Source organism: Bos grunniens, chromosome 11 (genome assembly GCF_055505025.1).
Source record: "Bos grunniens cultivar Pamir isolate PY7600 chromosome 11, Bosgru_T2T1.0, whole genome shotgun sequence".
NCBI lineage: Eukaryota > Metazoa > Chordata > Mammalia > Artiodactyla > Bovidae > Bos > Bos grunniens.
The window spans coordinates 37,257,638-37,273,995 of record NC_141175.1 but is presented as its reverse complement, the minus strand read 5'-3'; the positions used below and the strand labels follow the sequence as shown (position 1 = coordinate 37,273,995).

General features: G+C 47.8%; 1 protein-coding gene across 1 annotated transcript in view; it reads left to right on the top strand.

Moving 5' to 3' along the window:
- The window catches only part of ALK (ALK receptor tyrosine kinase), a 747,102-nt gene that overhangs the window by 606,255 nt on the left and 124,489 nt on the right, over window positions 1–16,358 (top strand). Inside the window, exons 6-8 of the mRNA XM_086323612.1 lie at window positions 3,968–4,099; window positions 13,436–13,567; window positions 15,968–16,068. Of these exons, the coding sequence (XP_086179738.1) occupies window positions 3,968–4,099; window positions 13,436–13,567; window positions 15,968–16,068 (365 nt within the window). The remainder of the gene's footprint in view (window positions 1–3,967; window positions 4,100–13,435; window positions 13,568–15,967; window positions 16,069–16,358) is intronic.

Genomic DNA, 16,358 nt, shown 5'->3' with positions numbered 1-16,358 from the left:
ATTACAGTGCTGTACAAAGGTAAGGAATGATGGTGGCTTACTACACCCATGTATGTATGTGTGCTAAGTTGCTTCAGTCATGTCTGACTCTTTGAGACCCCATGGACTGTAGCCTGCCAGGCTCCTCTGTCCATGGGATTCTCCAGGCAAGAATAGTGGAGTGGTTTGCCATGCCCTCCTCCAAGGGCATCTTCCTGACCCAGGGATCAAACCCACACCTCTTGTGTCTCCTGCATTGGCAGGTAGTTTCACCACTAGTGCCACCTGGGAAGCCCAGTGACTTATACTATTATTCTGGAAAGAACTGCCTCCTCAAAGGTAATAAATAGATTTCCATAGAGAAGACCCCTACTAACCAAAAAACCCCAGCATCAGTCTCCCTGAAGTGACTTGATCTTAGCTCTCCCTAATCTTTCTGTGATTAGGGCATTTGGTGTTTCAGTGGTTTCCATGAATCACCAGAACCTGTGGCTGGAAGACCTCAAGAAGAGGGTGTTGGATCTTCTTTTCCAGGCTCTGTCCCTTCCTTGCTGCACTGGGGCAGGCTGCGACCATCCAGGGCCTCAGTTTACCCTATTCCACAAGCCAGAATTATCATTTCACAACCACAGAAAGGATGCTGTTTCAGAAACTCGGGCCCTTGATTAAAACCATTCACCAAGGGTACTTTCCTCCTTGAAATTTATGGGCCCCATAAAAAAAGAACTTGAGAAGACAGAGCGGTTGTTTTTTGTTGCGCCTCATTAGTTTTGAGTTTGGGCTGGCAGTAGAGATCAGAGTACCAGGCATCCATCTAATTGAATCTCTCACAAGCATAAAGTTCCCTGTGGTATGGAGGAGGCTATGCCAGGGAGCCTGTAAGTATCCAACTGGGGAAAGGAAATGAGGAAGAGTTGGTAGAAGCAGGGCTGGAGGAGACGGCTTCTCTGGACTGTGGCTGTGCAGCAGAGAGGTCCTGGGGATAAACACCAGGGCACCCAGAGAAAACACCAGGGCATCCAGAGAATGAAAGCAGCACCCCTCCCATGACTGGGCCCCTCCTCCATCCGGGTTTGTGAGTAAAGGACAGGGTACTGACTCCCTGCCCTTTTGTACCCATTATCACCAGTCCTGAGCACATCCTCCATACCACCCATCACCTGGTGGGGGGACCCCATAGACAGGGTGCAAAAGATAGAGATCAAGATGTGAAAATGTGGGTTTCCACCAATCTCTCAGCAGGCCATGTGACCACTCTGAACCTTTGTATTATCAACTGTTAATATAAAGCAGGCATGATGATCACATCCATAGTTAATACATACCACAGTTCAAGTCCCAAATATTGGGGTGAGGAGATCTCTACACAAGCCACTGTTGTAGATTCATGGAAGTAAGACTTGATCCCTCCCTTCAAGTCACTTACAGTTTGGTGAAGAAGACAGGCATCCAAACAGCTAGTTGCGTGCTAAGTCACTTCAGTCATGTCCAACTCTGTGCAACCCTATGGACTGAAGCCTGCCAGGCTCCTCTGTCCATAGGGTTCTCCAGGCAAGAATACTGGAGTGGGTTGTTGTGCCTTCGTCCAGGGGCTCTTCCTGACCCAGGGATCTTTTATGTCTCCTGCATTAGCAGGTGGGTTCTTTATCACTAATGAGAGGGCAACCTTGCAGTGAGAGAGCAACTCAAAGACTACAAAAGCCAACCCACACCTTACTTACCAACCCACATGGAACAAACACTCTAAGGCACAAAAGAAGAAGAAAACACCAAGGAAAATATGTAGGTTTGGATTACATACAAATTTTAAAACTCCTGGATATCAAGATGCATTATAAACAGAATGAAAATACATATAAAATACTGGGGGGGGGGGGCGGGGAAATGCCAAGCATGTGATAAATAATTTCACATCCTTGTTAATAATCTCATACAATTCAGTAGGAAAACATGGAGAACCTAAAAGGTAAATTGGCAAAAGGAAGTGGGCAATTCCCTAAAAATCAGAGTAAGATAAAGCTAGTAACATGTGGGAAAAAAATATACACCCTCACTAGCAAAGAAATACAAATAAAACAGCAGGGAAATACTTTTAGTTAAAAATCACGATAATGTTCAGAGCTGGCCAGGATGTAGTAAGAGGGGCATGCATGTATGAACACAGCTGGTGAGAGTATAAATTGGATTAACTTCTAGAAAGCAATTTGGCAATATATATCAAGGGCCTTTAAAATGTTTATACCCTTTGATTCAGTAATTCCACTTCTGGGAATCTATCCTATGAAAATAATCTGAAAGGTGGGTAAAAATTCATGCTCAAAGATATTCTTCAAAGTGTTATTATAAACAGTCTAACAATCTGATCATTGAATAATGTTGAAATAAATTATGGTACATATCACGTAGTATTGTGGCCATTAAAAAGTATTCTCATGGGGAATTTTTAAACCCTAGAAAAAGCTTGCAATATAACCTCAATTGATTTAAGCAATTTACACATATGACACAACTCTACACACTTTTAAAGCACAGGCCAAAAACAAAAGAGAAATCTACCAAGATGTTAAAAATTATGGCCTCTGGGTAGTGGGATTCTGAGCATTGTTTTGTTGATTTTTACCCTGGTTTTGAACTTTAGACAATAGGCATATATTTTTCAAATGAAGGAAAGTAAAAGAAACTGTAAAAGTAAAAGCTATTTGGGGAATGACAAGTAATTGGTGTATGAAACATGCGCGTGTTCATGAAAACACATGATGAGAAACAAGGCCTAATCAGAAGGTGTGAATAAAACAGGACACGGCTTACATTTGTTTCATAGGCTGGGGGAAGACTTTACAAGCATTTTATTTTGCTCATGTTTTCTTTGGTAGGACTGAGAATAAGGGCAATAAGGTCCTAAGTGTATTTCATGAGCATGTATAAGGCATAAGAAAAAAATACTTTGGAAACTAGAAATCACCAAGCAAAAGTACAGGAGAATTTTTCTTGTTATCCTAAATACCTTCAACCTCTTCCTCCCATGACTCCAAAAGCTTGCTGCCATCATCAGGTCTACTTCTCACTTTGACTATCTTATCACCATCTTATAAGAACCCTGTGATTACATTGAGCCCACCTGGATAATCAGGACAACCTGCCATCTAAAGATCACAACAAGTTACATAAAATAACATATTTCCAGCTTTGGGGGATTGGGATATGGATGTTGATGGGGAGGCATTATTCAGCCAGCCACTGATAGGTCACTGGATGTTCATAGTTTTTGTGAACTGGACACTGGCTAGGGCTGGGAACACACAGAGGCTCAAGCAACTTGGTGGAGAAGATGTTCTGGGAATGGATATTCTAGCACCAGGTTGCATCCAACCAAGGCCAGAAGGATCTGGAGCCCAGGGGTCGTGGGGAGAGACCGAGAGAGGTGAGACAGGAAAGGAAATTTGGACCCAGATCACAGAGGACATTTAAGAACAGGTAGAGTTTGGATCTGATTCCCAAAGGAAGCAGGGCCTGTGTGTTGCCCATGCCCAAGAGCTACTGAGAATGTGCAGCTAGGCTGGGGGCCAATCTGACAGTGACAAGAGGTCATCTGCCATCAGCTGACAAACTGAGCCCTTCTGGGACTAGCCTGTGGAAGAGGGCCCAGGGCCACCTCCAGCAAGCCCCTGCCGTGAGAGGGAGAGGGCAGCTTCGTGGCCCTGTATGCTGTCCACCTGGCACACGAAAGCCACAGATTGGAGGACCCCACAGTGTTGGGGGAGCATGGCTCAAAGCTCAGGCCACTCTACCACTGACATCACAGCCAGGGGTCTGTGGGGTCAGGGCTCTGACTTCCTCTCTGCCTCCTGGTGTTAACCCTGGTTTGGGCCAGACTGAAGCCGGGGTTGTCCCAGGCCATGAGATGTGAATGGTACGGAGGGATGCCTCTCGACAGCCTTCCTGCGGGACAGCTGAGCTGACCAGGGTTGTGTCTCTGTGTGTGCTCCAGGATCATCTCCGGGCTCCAAGATGGCCTTGCAGAGTTCCTTCACTTGCTGGAACGGGACAGTCCTTCAGCTGGGGCAGGCCTGTGACTTCCACCGGGACTGTGCCCAGGGAGAAGACGAGGGCCAGCTGTGCCGTGAGTAGATGGGGCTGCCCCACCCACCCCACCCTGTGCTCACATCCCCTCCTTCCCCCCACCACCCGAGTTAGGCAAGCTTGAGCAACCTCCCTTATGTCCCATGACACTTATGTCCTCTCAGTGGCAACTTTCAGAATTTACACAAGTCTTCAAAAGATGGAGCTAAGACCCATGGTCTAGAAAAAGCGTATAGTTAAGAACCAAGCCAGATCTTATGTTATGCTCTCAGCATCCTCATGTATAGAGAAAATGTGCAGACTACAGCCCAACTCGAACATGATGTGCGAAACCTTCAAGGCCCAGACCTCCTGCACTTTCTAAGCCTTTCTTTCATCACCCACATGCCTCCCTTATCTTCACAGCCTTCCAGGTACCCCAGGTCCAGCCATATCAAACCTCCTCTGAATGCTCTCACACCTTCCAGGCTTTGTTTGTGTCCCTTCCCTTCCCAGAATGCCCTTTCCTGCCAGGGTCCAGCCCCAGCTGATCCAGGGTATTCGAAGGAGAGACGGCGTCGGCGAGGATCAGGAAACAACTGCTTAATTAAACTTTAATTAAGGATATAAAGAGTAATAGAATAAGGATAGCTCAATGAGGAAATTCAGTGGAAAAAAGAGGCTGAATAATTCAGCCAGAAGGTAAGAGAAGGAACGACATGGGGAGACCAAGTTTCGGTGAACAAGGCCCGCACTTTATTTTCCAAAGTAGATTTTATACCTTAAGTTATGCATAGAGGATAATGGGGGAAGGGGTAGAGTCATGCAGCAAGCCAGGCTTTCTTCCTGCAAACTTATCATACGCAAAAGTTTAGGTGATTTGCATCATCTTCTGGCCCGGAGGCCTGTTAACATTTTATGACCCTTTCTTCAGAAAACTTATTTTTCTCTAAAGGTTATAAGTCAAGCGCCACCCTCCAAAAGCATTAGATGAAGTTGCATTCCTACAGAGCAAAGGTATGGTGGGCTATAACAAGAAAAAGAAATTAACTCAAGGGTCCCAGGTTACAAATATTAAAGCTACTATTTACACCAATTATATCAATCAAGACACTGCCAGGGACACAGCAGGTAAGGGATATGGAGACTTAGCAGCAAACATTGGCCCAACAAGTGAAAAACCTTTCACCAATACAATTTCTAATCAATCTTTTAACTGCTCAAAGGAATCTGTATTTAGACAGTTTAGAACATCTCATGCCTCTCATAGTTGGGAGGCTCTGAGCAATCACATGTGGCCAGAAAAACCTATTCAGGCAGGCTAGAGGATTTCCAAAGGAGTTTGTAGGTTGAAACACTGTCACACCCAGGAATTATTAACTGGAGTTGTAAGCTAACTCTTTTTTCAGAGAGAGGTAGTGGGGGACAGCCCCCTGTAAAGTCAGAGGTGTAGGTGAAAGCACAAAGCAGAAAGTAGGCAGACTCTGGTTTTGGGGGTAGATGCTCGAGAATTTCCAGGGGGACTCCTGAGGCTTGATCCTGCCTTTGCATATGCCGAGCCTCCTTCCTCATGACCTTTGTCATGGGTGGAGCTCCTCACGCTGGCTCCCGGCAGTGATAGAATTCCAGTTGAGCTATTCCAGATCCTGAAAGATGATGCTGTGGAAAGTGCTGCACTCAATACGCAACAGGCACTCAGTATGCAATATGCCGGCTCCCGGCACTTTCCCATCTTAAGTCACATCTGCCCTTTCAAAACTCACTTCAAAAGTCAGTCCCTCTGAGAAGCGTCTTCTGACCATGGCCAAACAGTACAGTTTATTCTTCTTCCTCCGTGCAACCCCACCCCCGCCCCGCATCCATGCACCATAATATTCATTACTTTTTAACATCTTTTGAGAGATATAATTTACATACCATACAATTCACTCGTTTAAAGTGTACAATTTAAGTGTAGTCACAACTATGCAGCCATTACCACAATCTAATTTTAGCACATTTTTATCACTCCAAAAAGAAACCCCTGGCAATCTCTCAATTCCTTCCAATCCCTCCCCCTTCAGCTTCCTCCCCCTCTTCCCTCCTCAGCTCCCGCTAGCCCTAAGTAACCACTAATCTACTTACTGTTTCTGTAGATGTGCATTTCATACAAACGGAATTGGATAATATGTGGTCTTTTGTGATTAGCTTCTTTCACTTAACATAATGTTTTTGAGGCCCATCCATGTTTTAGAACATGTCAGTACTCGATTCCTTCTTATCTCCAGAAACTGTTTTATTGTATTGCTGTACCATATTTTGTTTATCCATTCATCAGTGGATGAGCGTTTGGGTTGTTTCCACTTTTGGGCTGTTGTGAATATTCATATACAAGTTTTTGTGTAGACAGATGTTTTCATTTCTCTTAGAAATGAGATTTCCTACGTAGGAATAGATTTGCTGGGTCATATAATAACTCTATATTTAACATTTTGAGGAACTTCCAAGCTGTTTTCCAAAATGGCCACACCATCTTACATTCCCACAAACAATGTATAAGGGTTTCCAGCTTCCCTGTATCCTCATCAACACTTACTGTTGTCTGCCTTTTTTATGTTAGCCATCCTAGTGGGGGTGCATCCATTACATCTCTTGGAGGTGGTTTCCATGCCTCTCTCCCCTGATGTGGACAGAGTGGGTCTGGTACTCTTCCCCGTACCAAGATCTCAAATGATTCCTGGTGTAGCATACGTGCTCACTGACTCCTTGTTGATTAAAATGAGTACATGAGTTGGGGAGCCTGGGCTCCCCAGAGGACACAGCTTGCTGAGGTCTCACTGGGAGTTAGGGGCAGAGTTGACTCCCAGCCCAGTGCTCACTCCACTTGAAGACGGTGTTCTCAGCAGCTGCCTGGGGAGAAGTGAACACTCGAGACATTTCTTCCAGGAAAACCACAAGCACTTACAGAACACAGGTAAAGTGAACTAAAAAGTGCACTTGATCCTGGAGCACAGACGAATAACACAGCCTCTGTCTTCAGAGAGCTGAAAATCCAACACACAGGCAGGGCGTGAAACAAGGGGATCATGGTTGGGAAAGGACACAGCAGCCTGGGTGCTGTGGGGCCCTGGGCAGCCAAGTCAGCGCCCCTTCAGACACAGTGGCTCCAGGACGCTGGGGCCTGCCTGCCAAACAGCTCTAAGAAGTTCACAGTGTCCCCAAGGTCATTTGGAGGACAGATTTTTTCCCTTAACAGAAAAAATGTTTTATATATTCCCTTTCAAGTGAAACAGTAAAGAAATCCATTTTTCCACTTTAAAATCTTCCTTTTTATACAAAACTTTCAGTGGTTTAGATAAAACTCGGTAATGAGCTGCAGGTAAGCCCTTGGCTTGTTCCACACTGGTCTGCTCCTGGCTTTTTCTCCAAGCTCTCACTACACACAGGGACCAACGAGAAGCCAGGCCCACCTGTGCTGCCCCGGACCCAGCCTGTATGTGTGTCTCTGTCTACTTATTTGTCTCTATAGTATTTCCAGCAGTGCCTCTGAACTGTGTGACTTTGTCTTGGCCTTTTTAAAGTTTGTGATACCCACTTCCCAGCTGGGACACAGGTCAGGCAGTCCATGCCCTGATTTACAATTGGGAAAATGAAAGCACAGAGAAGGTAATTGATTTGTTTAGGGTCACGCAGCATGTCGGGAACCGAGCTATGATTAGAGCTTTGAACCTGCGGGATCCAGCTCATTACTGTGGGTTGAGGGCACTTTCCCACCATTTTGGGGCTTGCCATTAATGGGTTTTCAGGGCCAACCCCAAGCTTTAGGGCAGCCCGGTTCCAGTAAGGAGGGTGGGCACCTGGAGCCCAGAAACCTTTTCAGCCAGACTTTAAAAGTTGCTCTGACCAGCTGTCAGAATGACCGCTCCATCCTGGAGAACACCCCACCGAGCTCTTCGCTACAGAAGTCGGTTGATAGAAGGAAAGTCCAATTAGAAGGAGGGTTATTCTGATATTTTTGCCACTCTGATCTTGGTTGTACTCTTGGTAAATATCCTTTTTCTTTTATGGGCACCCCTATTCTCTCAGCATTTAAGCTGTTTTCCCCATCACACTGGCTAATGTTGATTCTGGAAACCAACCCCATGAAAATAACAATAGGCATAGTAACAACTAACATTGAGAATTTTCTATATGCTAGGAGCTGCTCTGAACACTCTTCACACATTAACTTATTTCACCCTCACAGCAGTCCTAGTGCAATAATGCTATTGTGCCCGTGTTACAGATGAGGAACCTGGAGTCGGTCAGACTGCTAGCCAGTGGCTGAGCACTAATTCAGATCCAGACTGACTTCAAAGCCCATGCTCTCAGTCACTGCAAGCCGGACTCACTAGTTTCATGAGTTTCCGGCAATTTCCAACACAACTCTCATCACATATCCACGCAGGAAGAAGAGGCCAGGAAAAGGCAGGGAAGGTCCAGAGCTCTTCTAGGGGTCACTCAGATCACTCGTCTCTACCCTCTAGGCCTCAGTTTCCTCATCAGTAATATGAGTTGGAACATGATGCTTGCTGAGGTGCTGTTGTCCATGATGCATTAAAGATAATGCTCTTGACCTCATCTGGTCCTTCCCAGGTGGTCTGGAACCTGTTGGAACACATTCTCTGAGCAGTAGTCATTTAAGATTGTTGGGGATGTCCCCATGAGGGTCACTAAACTTAAGCCAGGGTGTTCAACCATGGTTGAAATTCAGAGGGAAAAAGTAGGTTGTATCCTGGCAACTCCCAGCCTCAACTCCCTACACTTCCCCACACTCAAACTAAGCTTCATTCAGATTATCAGGCTCAAGCTTGAGGGGCATTTCTGACTGAGACGAGTTGGGGACCTGAAATGGAGGTGGCACTTCTCCATCCAATCAGGAATGTGTCCATTCACATCCCATCCTCCAAGCCCACCACCATACACCATACTGCTGCTGCTGCTGCTAAGTCGCTTCAGTGTCCGACTCTGTGCGACCACATAGATGGCAGCGCACCAGGCTCCCCCATCCCTGGGATTCTCCAGGCAAGAACGCTGGAGTGGGTTGCCATTGCCTTCTCCAATGCATGAAAGTGAAAAGTGAAAGTGAAGTCGCTCAGTCGTGTCCGACTCTTAGCGACGCCATGGACAGCAGCCTACCAGGCTCCTCTGCCCATGGGATTTTCCAGGCAAGAGTACTGGAGTGGAGTACTGGAGTGGGTTGCCATTGCCTTCTCCGCATATACCATACACCTTTTTCTAATTAAACATAGCCAGTTCATGTCTACATCCCCGAATGCTGTGACCCATTGAAGGGTGTCTTCAAGGTTCCCTCTGTGTCCTGAGCAATGGCCTTGAAGGCATGCAGTGTCCCTCAGGCTGCCCCCCTTCATTCCTTGGGTGGGTCGTGGATTCGCTCAGTGTTGCAGGCAGCTCACTCCCCCTCCACGTACTCAATAATCTCCTCTGTTTATTGGGATACTCTTCCCATCGGGCGAAAACAGTTTGGTTTTTTTTTTTTTTTTAGGTTTATTTCTTTATTGTAAAATAAAACATGTTGGTTGTAAAATATTTGGAAAATCAAAAAGTACACGGGAGGAAATAACTCCCATAATCCTCCCTCTCAGACATTCAGAGATAACCATAATATTTTGATGTATTTCTCCTAGCATTTTTCCCATGACTCTATATTTTCAAAGGAATGTATAACACATATTTATCAAAAATGTTAACAGAGTTGTCACCCAGGAAGGAAAAGAAGTAGTGTCGTTTGGCCTGGAGTTTATACTTGGCAGCTCCTGCAGCTGCTGCTGAGGTCACATCTCTGTGACCCGACCAATTTGTCTCTCTTAGAGTGGAATCAGGTGTCATAACTGCCGAATATTGTGGGACCGACTGACCCACACATAGCTGATTTGGCCATCCAGCCAGCGAAGTACCTGGCTGCAGCCCAAGAAGAAGGTGGCTTACAGCAGTGCCTTTCAGACATTAAGGTGTCTGGGAGTCATGTGAAGAGCATTAAAAGTACAAATTCTGATTCAGTAGGTGGGGGAAGGGAGGGGAGACCTGAGACTCTGCACAGCTAACAGTTTCACTGGTGATGCAGGTGTGGCTGGCTCCTGGACCACATTCTAAGTGGCAGAGAGTTAGGGGACTGAAGAAAGTGAAAGTGTCAGCACTCAATCGTGTCCTCAGTCTTTGCAACCTCATGGACTATAGCCTGCCAGGCTCCTCTGTCCATGGGATTCTCTGGGCAAGAATACTGGAGTGGGTTGTCATTTCCTCCTTCCCGACCCTGAGATTGACCAACTCCCATTTCATTCAACAAATAAGTGTTGAGGCTCTGCAACACGCCAGGCACTGAGTAGGTGCTTGAGATGGATGAGGTAACATAACACCTTAGATCCAACACGGGGTGCTAACACTGCTCAACAATGGTCTTAGCAGCAATTTCCCCGCCCCGGCCTGATCCGCCAAGGGCTTGATGCTGGCAACCACCCCACCATCTTCCTCAGGACTGGCTCCTTGCTGAGCACATGCTCTGATGTTCTTACAGTGGTAGAAATCCTCTCAGCACCCCTGCCCACCCTTCAAGGTTTTCGTTGTCACATAAGTTGCCCTTTGACCTATTTTGGCCTATCTCGTCTCCCTTTATTCAATCATCCAAAAAGAAAGGGGTTTCTGACCTCAGCTCACCCTGGATCCTATGTCAAGTTAGGATAAGAATGGGCTTCCAGAAGGTGGAGAATGCCAATGGCTTTCCTCATTCCTGTCTCAGTGGAAGGCCCAGGCGTTTCCAGAGAGGAGCTGAGGGACTCATCTCTGGCCCCTAGGGCAGTGTTGGCAGTTTCAGATGTTGACTTTCCCTGCCTAGATATGAATGATGATTCATAATGCCACTACTGCTGTGGTTACAGAATGTTTCCATACTCTCTCTCTTACATTGTCCTCAAAACAGCCCTGTGAAATACGCACTACCTTATCCCACTTTACAGATGAGGGATCTGAGGAAGGAAGTGACTTATCTGAAGTCACCTGCAGAAAGCAGAGAAGTTAGGACCAGAGCGCAGGTGTCCGGTACTGATGAGGCACCAACACCGATAAGTCAGGCTAAGTTCTCTGCCTCCACTTCCTGGAAGAGTGAGGAGGGGGCGATACGCTGTGCAGGACCCAGCTCAGCCCTGTGCCTTCCTTCTACCTGAAGCTTGTCGTTGCCTGCTGGAATTTTCCATTGTGGTCTTGGTTTAAGCACATGTGTGAAGGACGTTTTCTGGAAGGTCGCTTCCAGCTACCAGTTAGTTTTTGCTAAAGAAGTGAATGTGAAATTCCTTGAGGGGGGCATAAAAAATAAAATAGAAAGATCTCCTTTGCTTTTGGATTTTTAATCAGAGGAACATGTGGGGCTGGGGGTGGGGATGGTTTCTTCAGGGGGGTATAAATGGGAAGAGATGCTCAGAGTCAGTGACAGCCTGTTTTAATTTATAATTCTGCCTCTGTGTGAAATGCACAGAGAATCAGGGGGAAATGAGTAATAATTCACTAAGGTGCTGTCACAGCCAGGAAGTGTTAGGGCCCTCGTTGTTAGCCTGCTGCTGCCAAGAAGGCTGAGACAAAGAAAGGACACTGGAGGTGCTGGTCCCTGCTCGAGAGCTCCCGCGTGGAGACAGGCCTGGCCGGGGCTGTTGGCACCATCAGAGGCTTCCAGCCATTCTATGAGCGAGCTGAAGCAAGGGAGCTCTCTCTACCCCTCTGTTCCTGTCCTTCTCTGTGGGCCGTGGGGAAATATATGGTCTCTAGAACTGACGGTGGCCTATTTAATGGGACCTGAGGTTGGGCTGATAAGGAGAGAAGTGCTAACAGGACCATTTATGCTGAGCCAACAGATGATATAAAGAGGCCCCAGGGGCTGGGGTTGCTTAGTCAGGATAGGCTAGGTTATGCTGCAGTAATAAACCATCCCCAGATTCCAGTGGCTTAACATAACATTTACAGTTCTTCCTGTCCACTGAGGGTTGGGGGGAGGGGCCTCTACCCCACAGGATCTCTCCTGCTGGCAGAAGCGCCATCTTCCTGCAGCAGCGCTCCCAGGAACGAGAATTCTCCTCGGTCACTTCAGCAGGAGAAGAGAGAGACTGAAATCTACACCAGGGCTTTTCACAGCCTCACTCCAGAGGAGATGCACATCACTTCCACTCACATGTCATTGGCCAGAACCAGCCATGGGCCTTCACTTAACTGCAAGGGGATTGGGAAACAAAGGGAAACAAACAGATAGTTTTGAGCAGTGTGTGTCTCTGCCGACAGAGGTGATTTGAGGGACCCAAAGCAACCACCTCCCAACCAACACTACCACTGCCACCACCACAGTCTTATCAATTGTGCCGATCACTGGAAATGTACCTCAGTGATATATATATATATATATATATATATATATATACAAACTGGCTTTTCTAGGGTCCTGTTCATGGTGGCTCTGTGTGAAGAGCACAGAATTTAAAAGCAGAAGAGGAACTTCCCTGGTGATCTGGGGGTTAAGAATCCACCTGCCACTGCCAGGGACACAGGTTTGATTCCTGGTCCAGGAAGATCCCACATGCTGTGGAGCAAGTGAGCCTGTGTGCTGCAATTACTGAAGCCCGTATGCCCTCTAGCCTGCACTCGGCAACAGAAGAAGCCACCACAATAAGAAACCCAACCACTACAACGAGGAGTAACCCCTGCTCTCCACAATTAGAGAAAGCCTGTGCGCAGCAGCAAGGACCCAACACAGCCAAAAATAAATAAATAAAGCAGAAGCTGCTGCTGCTGCTAAGTCACTTCAGTCATGTCCGACTCTGTGTGACCCCATAGACAGCAGCCCACCAGGCTCCGCTGTCCTTGGGATTTTCCAGGCAAGAACACTGGAGTGAGGTGCCATTTCCTTCTCCAATGAGTGAAAGTGAGGTCACTCAGTCGTGTCCGACTCTTCTCGACCCCATGGACTGCAGCCTACCAGGCTCCTCTGTCCATGGGATTTTCCAGGCAAGAGTACTGGAGTGGGTTGCCATTGCCTTCTCCAAATAAGGCAGAAGAGCTGGGTTCAAATCCCAGCTGGGTTACTCTGTGACCTTGGTCAAGTTGCTTAACATCGCTGAGCCTCTGCTTTCTCTGCTTTATATAAAGCTGGGTTAACAATACCCCATGCTGTGAAGTTATTATTTTCAGAAGATCAGAAAACAGGAAACCAGCACACGTACAAGTTAGAGATTAGGCTTCTCTTCACTATGAGCAGCATTAGACATTGTGGGTCTGGTTAGGGAACTGTTATTAAAGAGAATGGTCGTGCCTGGGTAATTTTACTTGATGATTTGGGTTTAGCAGTCCCGGCAATGACCATGCCCCTGTGCTCTCCCTGCAGGTAAACTCCCTGCTGGTTTTTACTGTGACTTCGAGGACGGCTTCTGCGGCTGGACCCAAAGCTCACCATCACCCCACACACCCCAATGGCAAGTCCGGACCCTAAAGGATGCCCGGTTCCAAGACCACCAAGGTACCACCCTCTCTTCCCTTCCCTGGTCCCTACCTGGCCACACAACAGAAATGGGGCGCCACCCTGAGCCACTGGACCTCCCCGCCTCTGCCCTGGGGTACGCCCACACAATTTCTTCAGACCTCCTTGGGCATTAGAGTGATTAAATCAAGCCAAGGCTGACGTTACCTTTTGATCCTTTGATCCTTAAAATGAGAATTTTGATAAAAGATTAGCTAAAAAATAAGAACAACAATAACAATAATAATAATTTGACAAGTTTATTGAAACCTGCTGTGTATTAGGCACAGAACTCACTGAGAAATAAGGAAAACTGTTCTTTTTCCTTATTGCACAATCTTTGCTTGGAAAGAGAGGAATTTTGTACAAGGGACTCCAGCTGGAGCAAGTAAACATAGGGGAGCAGAGGGGAGAGGAGAGAGACCCCCTCCATCCTGCAGAGAGGTGGGAGACTTTATGACGTGGGAGACTGGGACTCAGGGAGGTCCTCCTGCCATTTGCCCCAGGATTGTGCCTAGGAACTTTGCTTATCTAGATCATTCCCTGGGGCCCGAATTCTTCAGCCAAACCCTACCACTATATCCGGCTGAAACTGGCAACTCCCACCCTTCTCACATTGTAGCTCATCTTCTCACAGGCCCTGCTTGACTGCCAGGGGGGCATGGGGTCTCCACACACCCAAGAGATGCCACCCACACTGGGCTGACTCCACCCCTGGAAGTGCTGGCCTGGACATGGGTCAGAGGTGGTCTGTGCGGCCAGTGTAGCTCCCAGAGCTGGGCCCCTAGAGAGGCCACACCATCCAGTCATGGGCCTCTCCTTGGCCTGTGCACCGTGGATAGGCCTAGCAGGCCTGGGGGCCCCACCTTTCTGTAGGATGGAGGGGGTCTCTCCCCCCTCCCCTGTGTTTACCTGCTCCAGCTGAAGTCCCTTGTACCAAAATTCCTCTCTTTCCAAGCAAAGCTTGTGCGTCCTACAGCTTCCTTTAAGAATTAATAGTAAAAAGTATGAGAGAGGACAAGGTCCAAATCTACCACTGAGGATCTCAGCACCCCTGCAGTTCTGTCCTTGGTCCCCAGAGCCGGCTGCATCTAGTGAGCTGGCTTTGGGCCCGGCTGGGAGGGAGGCTGAGTTACTGGACCATGGGGGAGTCTGCAGGGCCCTCCCCAGATGTGGAGGCCAAAAGCTCTCACTTCTCCTCCAGCCTTCTCACTGCACTGCCTCATGCCCAGTGCCTGGTCTTCAGGAGCAGAGAAGACAAACAACTCAAAGCCCGACGTGAGACGTGATCTTCGTCTCTGCTCTGATGGTCCCCGACAGCACCCAGAGCAAATGTGTCCAGCCCTGTTGAATACCTCTTGTGACAGGTCTCTCCCTGCCTCCAAAAGCAGCCCTTTTTGTTGCTTAACAGCTCAGAGTCACACATCCATTCCCTTACCTGGAGATGAGCCCCACCCCTCTGTAAATTCTTCTCAGTGACCATGATTGCCATCTCCTGGAGCCCCACAGAACTGAACTGTGCCCTCTCCCACAGAGGCAGCCCTTCAGATATTTGAAGACAACCATTATGACCTTTCTACCACAGGTCTTTTCCCTCCCTGGTCACATAACCCTGGCCATTTGATTTTTCCTCAAGGATGGGAGGGTGTTTTCCAAGATTTCTGGCCTGGTCTAGTTACTTTCCTCTGGACCCATCTGAATTTGTTACTTGTTAGTAACTTTATAAACATTTTGCTATGAGATAGAGAAACACAGAAATGAATGACTAGAGTCCGATCTGGGGCTCTGTGAGCCCCCTGAAAGTGAGCGCCCTGGGCTCACTCTGTCCCCCACCTCCACAGCACCAAACATCGGCAAGCACTCCTGGACATTTGCAGATGCTCCTTCCCACCACCACATTGGACTGAGGCTCATGTTCTGCCAGGTTTTCTGGCAGGTCAGTGCTTAGAAAAGAATAAATGAGTCTTCCTGGTCAGGGGATGGGGCACAGGCTGACCTGAGCTCCGGAGAGGGGAGTAGATAGTGAAGGTTCTGAGACCACTGGAGGGCAAAGCACGGGCATGACTGGAAATGGGGGGCAGGGTGGACCTGGGGAAGTCCAGCGTGCTTCAGGCTGCTCCCGGGCTATGAGCGAAAGCTGGTGGCCATGGGAGATCAGGGAATGCAGTAACCCAGATGTACGGTGCTGGAGTGTCACAGGCTGTTTAGAACGAAGACCTCTGCACAAGCCTAGTCTCATAGTCAGTGATAAGCAGGCTGTCTTACCCACTGGAAGCAGAAGTAACAGCATCTTCAGTCCCGAGGCTAGAGAAGAATAGTGCGGGGCCCGTTAACCTTGCACCCCAAGGCCCTTCAGTGCACAAGGATGGTGCAGTTTTGACTCTTCTCCTCTCTGCCCAGGCCACGCCCTATTGCTCAGCATCACTGATGCCCCCACCTCTGAAAATGCCACAGTGACCAGCGCTACATTTCCTGCGCCCATGAAGAACTCTCCGTGTGAGGCAAGTCTTGGTGTTCTTCTAGTTCTCTGCCTGCTCCTCCCACTTCAGGGCACTTCCAGGTGAACACACACAGATGAGCAAAATAGACTGATGGTCAGGCTTCTTCTTCTCCTGTGGGAGGACCAGAAGACCGTTTGCACCATCTTCTAGGCAGACAGTAGTTAGCAACATGGCATGGCAGTGAATTTCACCTTAAACACCACACTCAGCTGCACTGAACTATTTGCAATAGAACTTTGATGGCAGCAAACCTCCAAAATATTTCCAAGACATAAGAGGCAATGGTAACA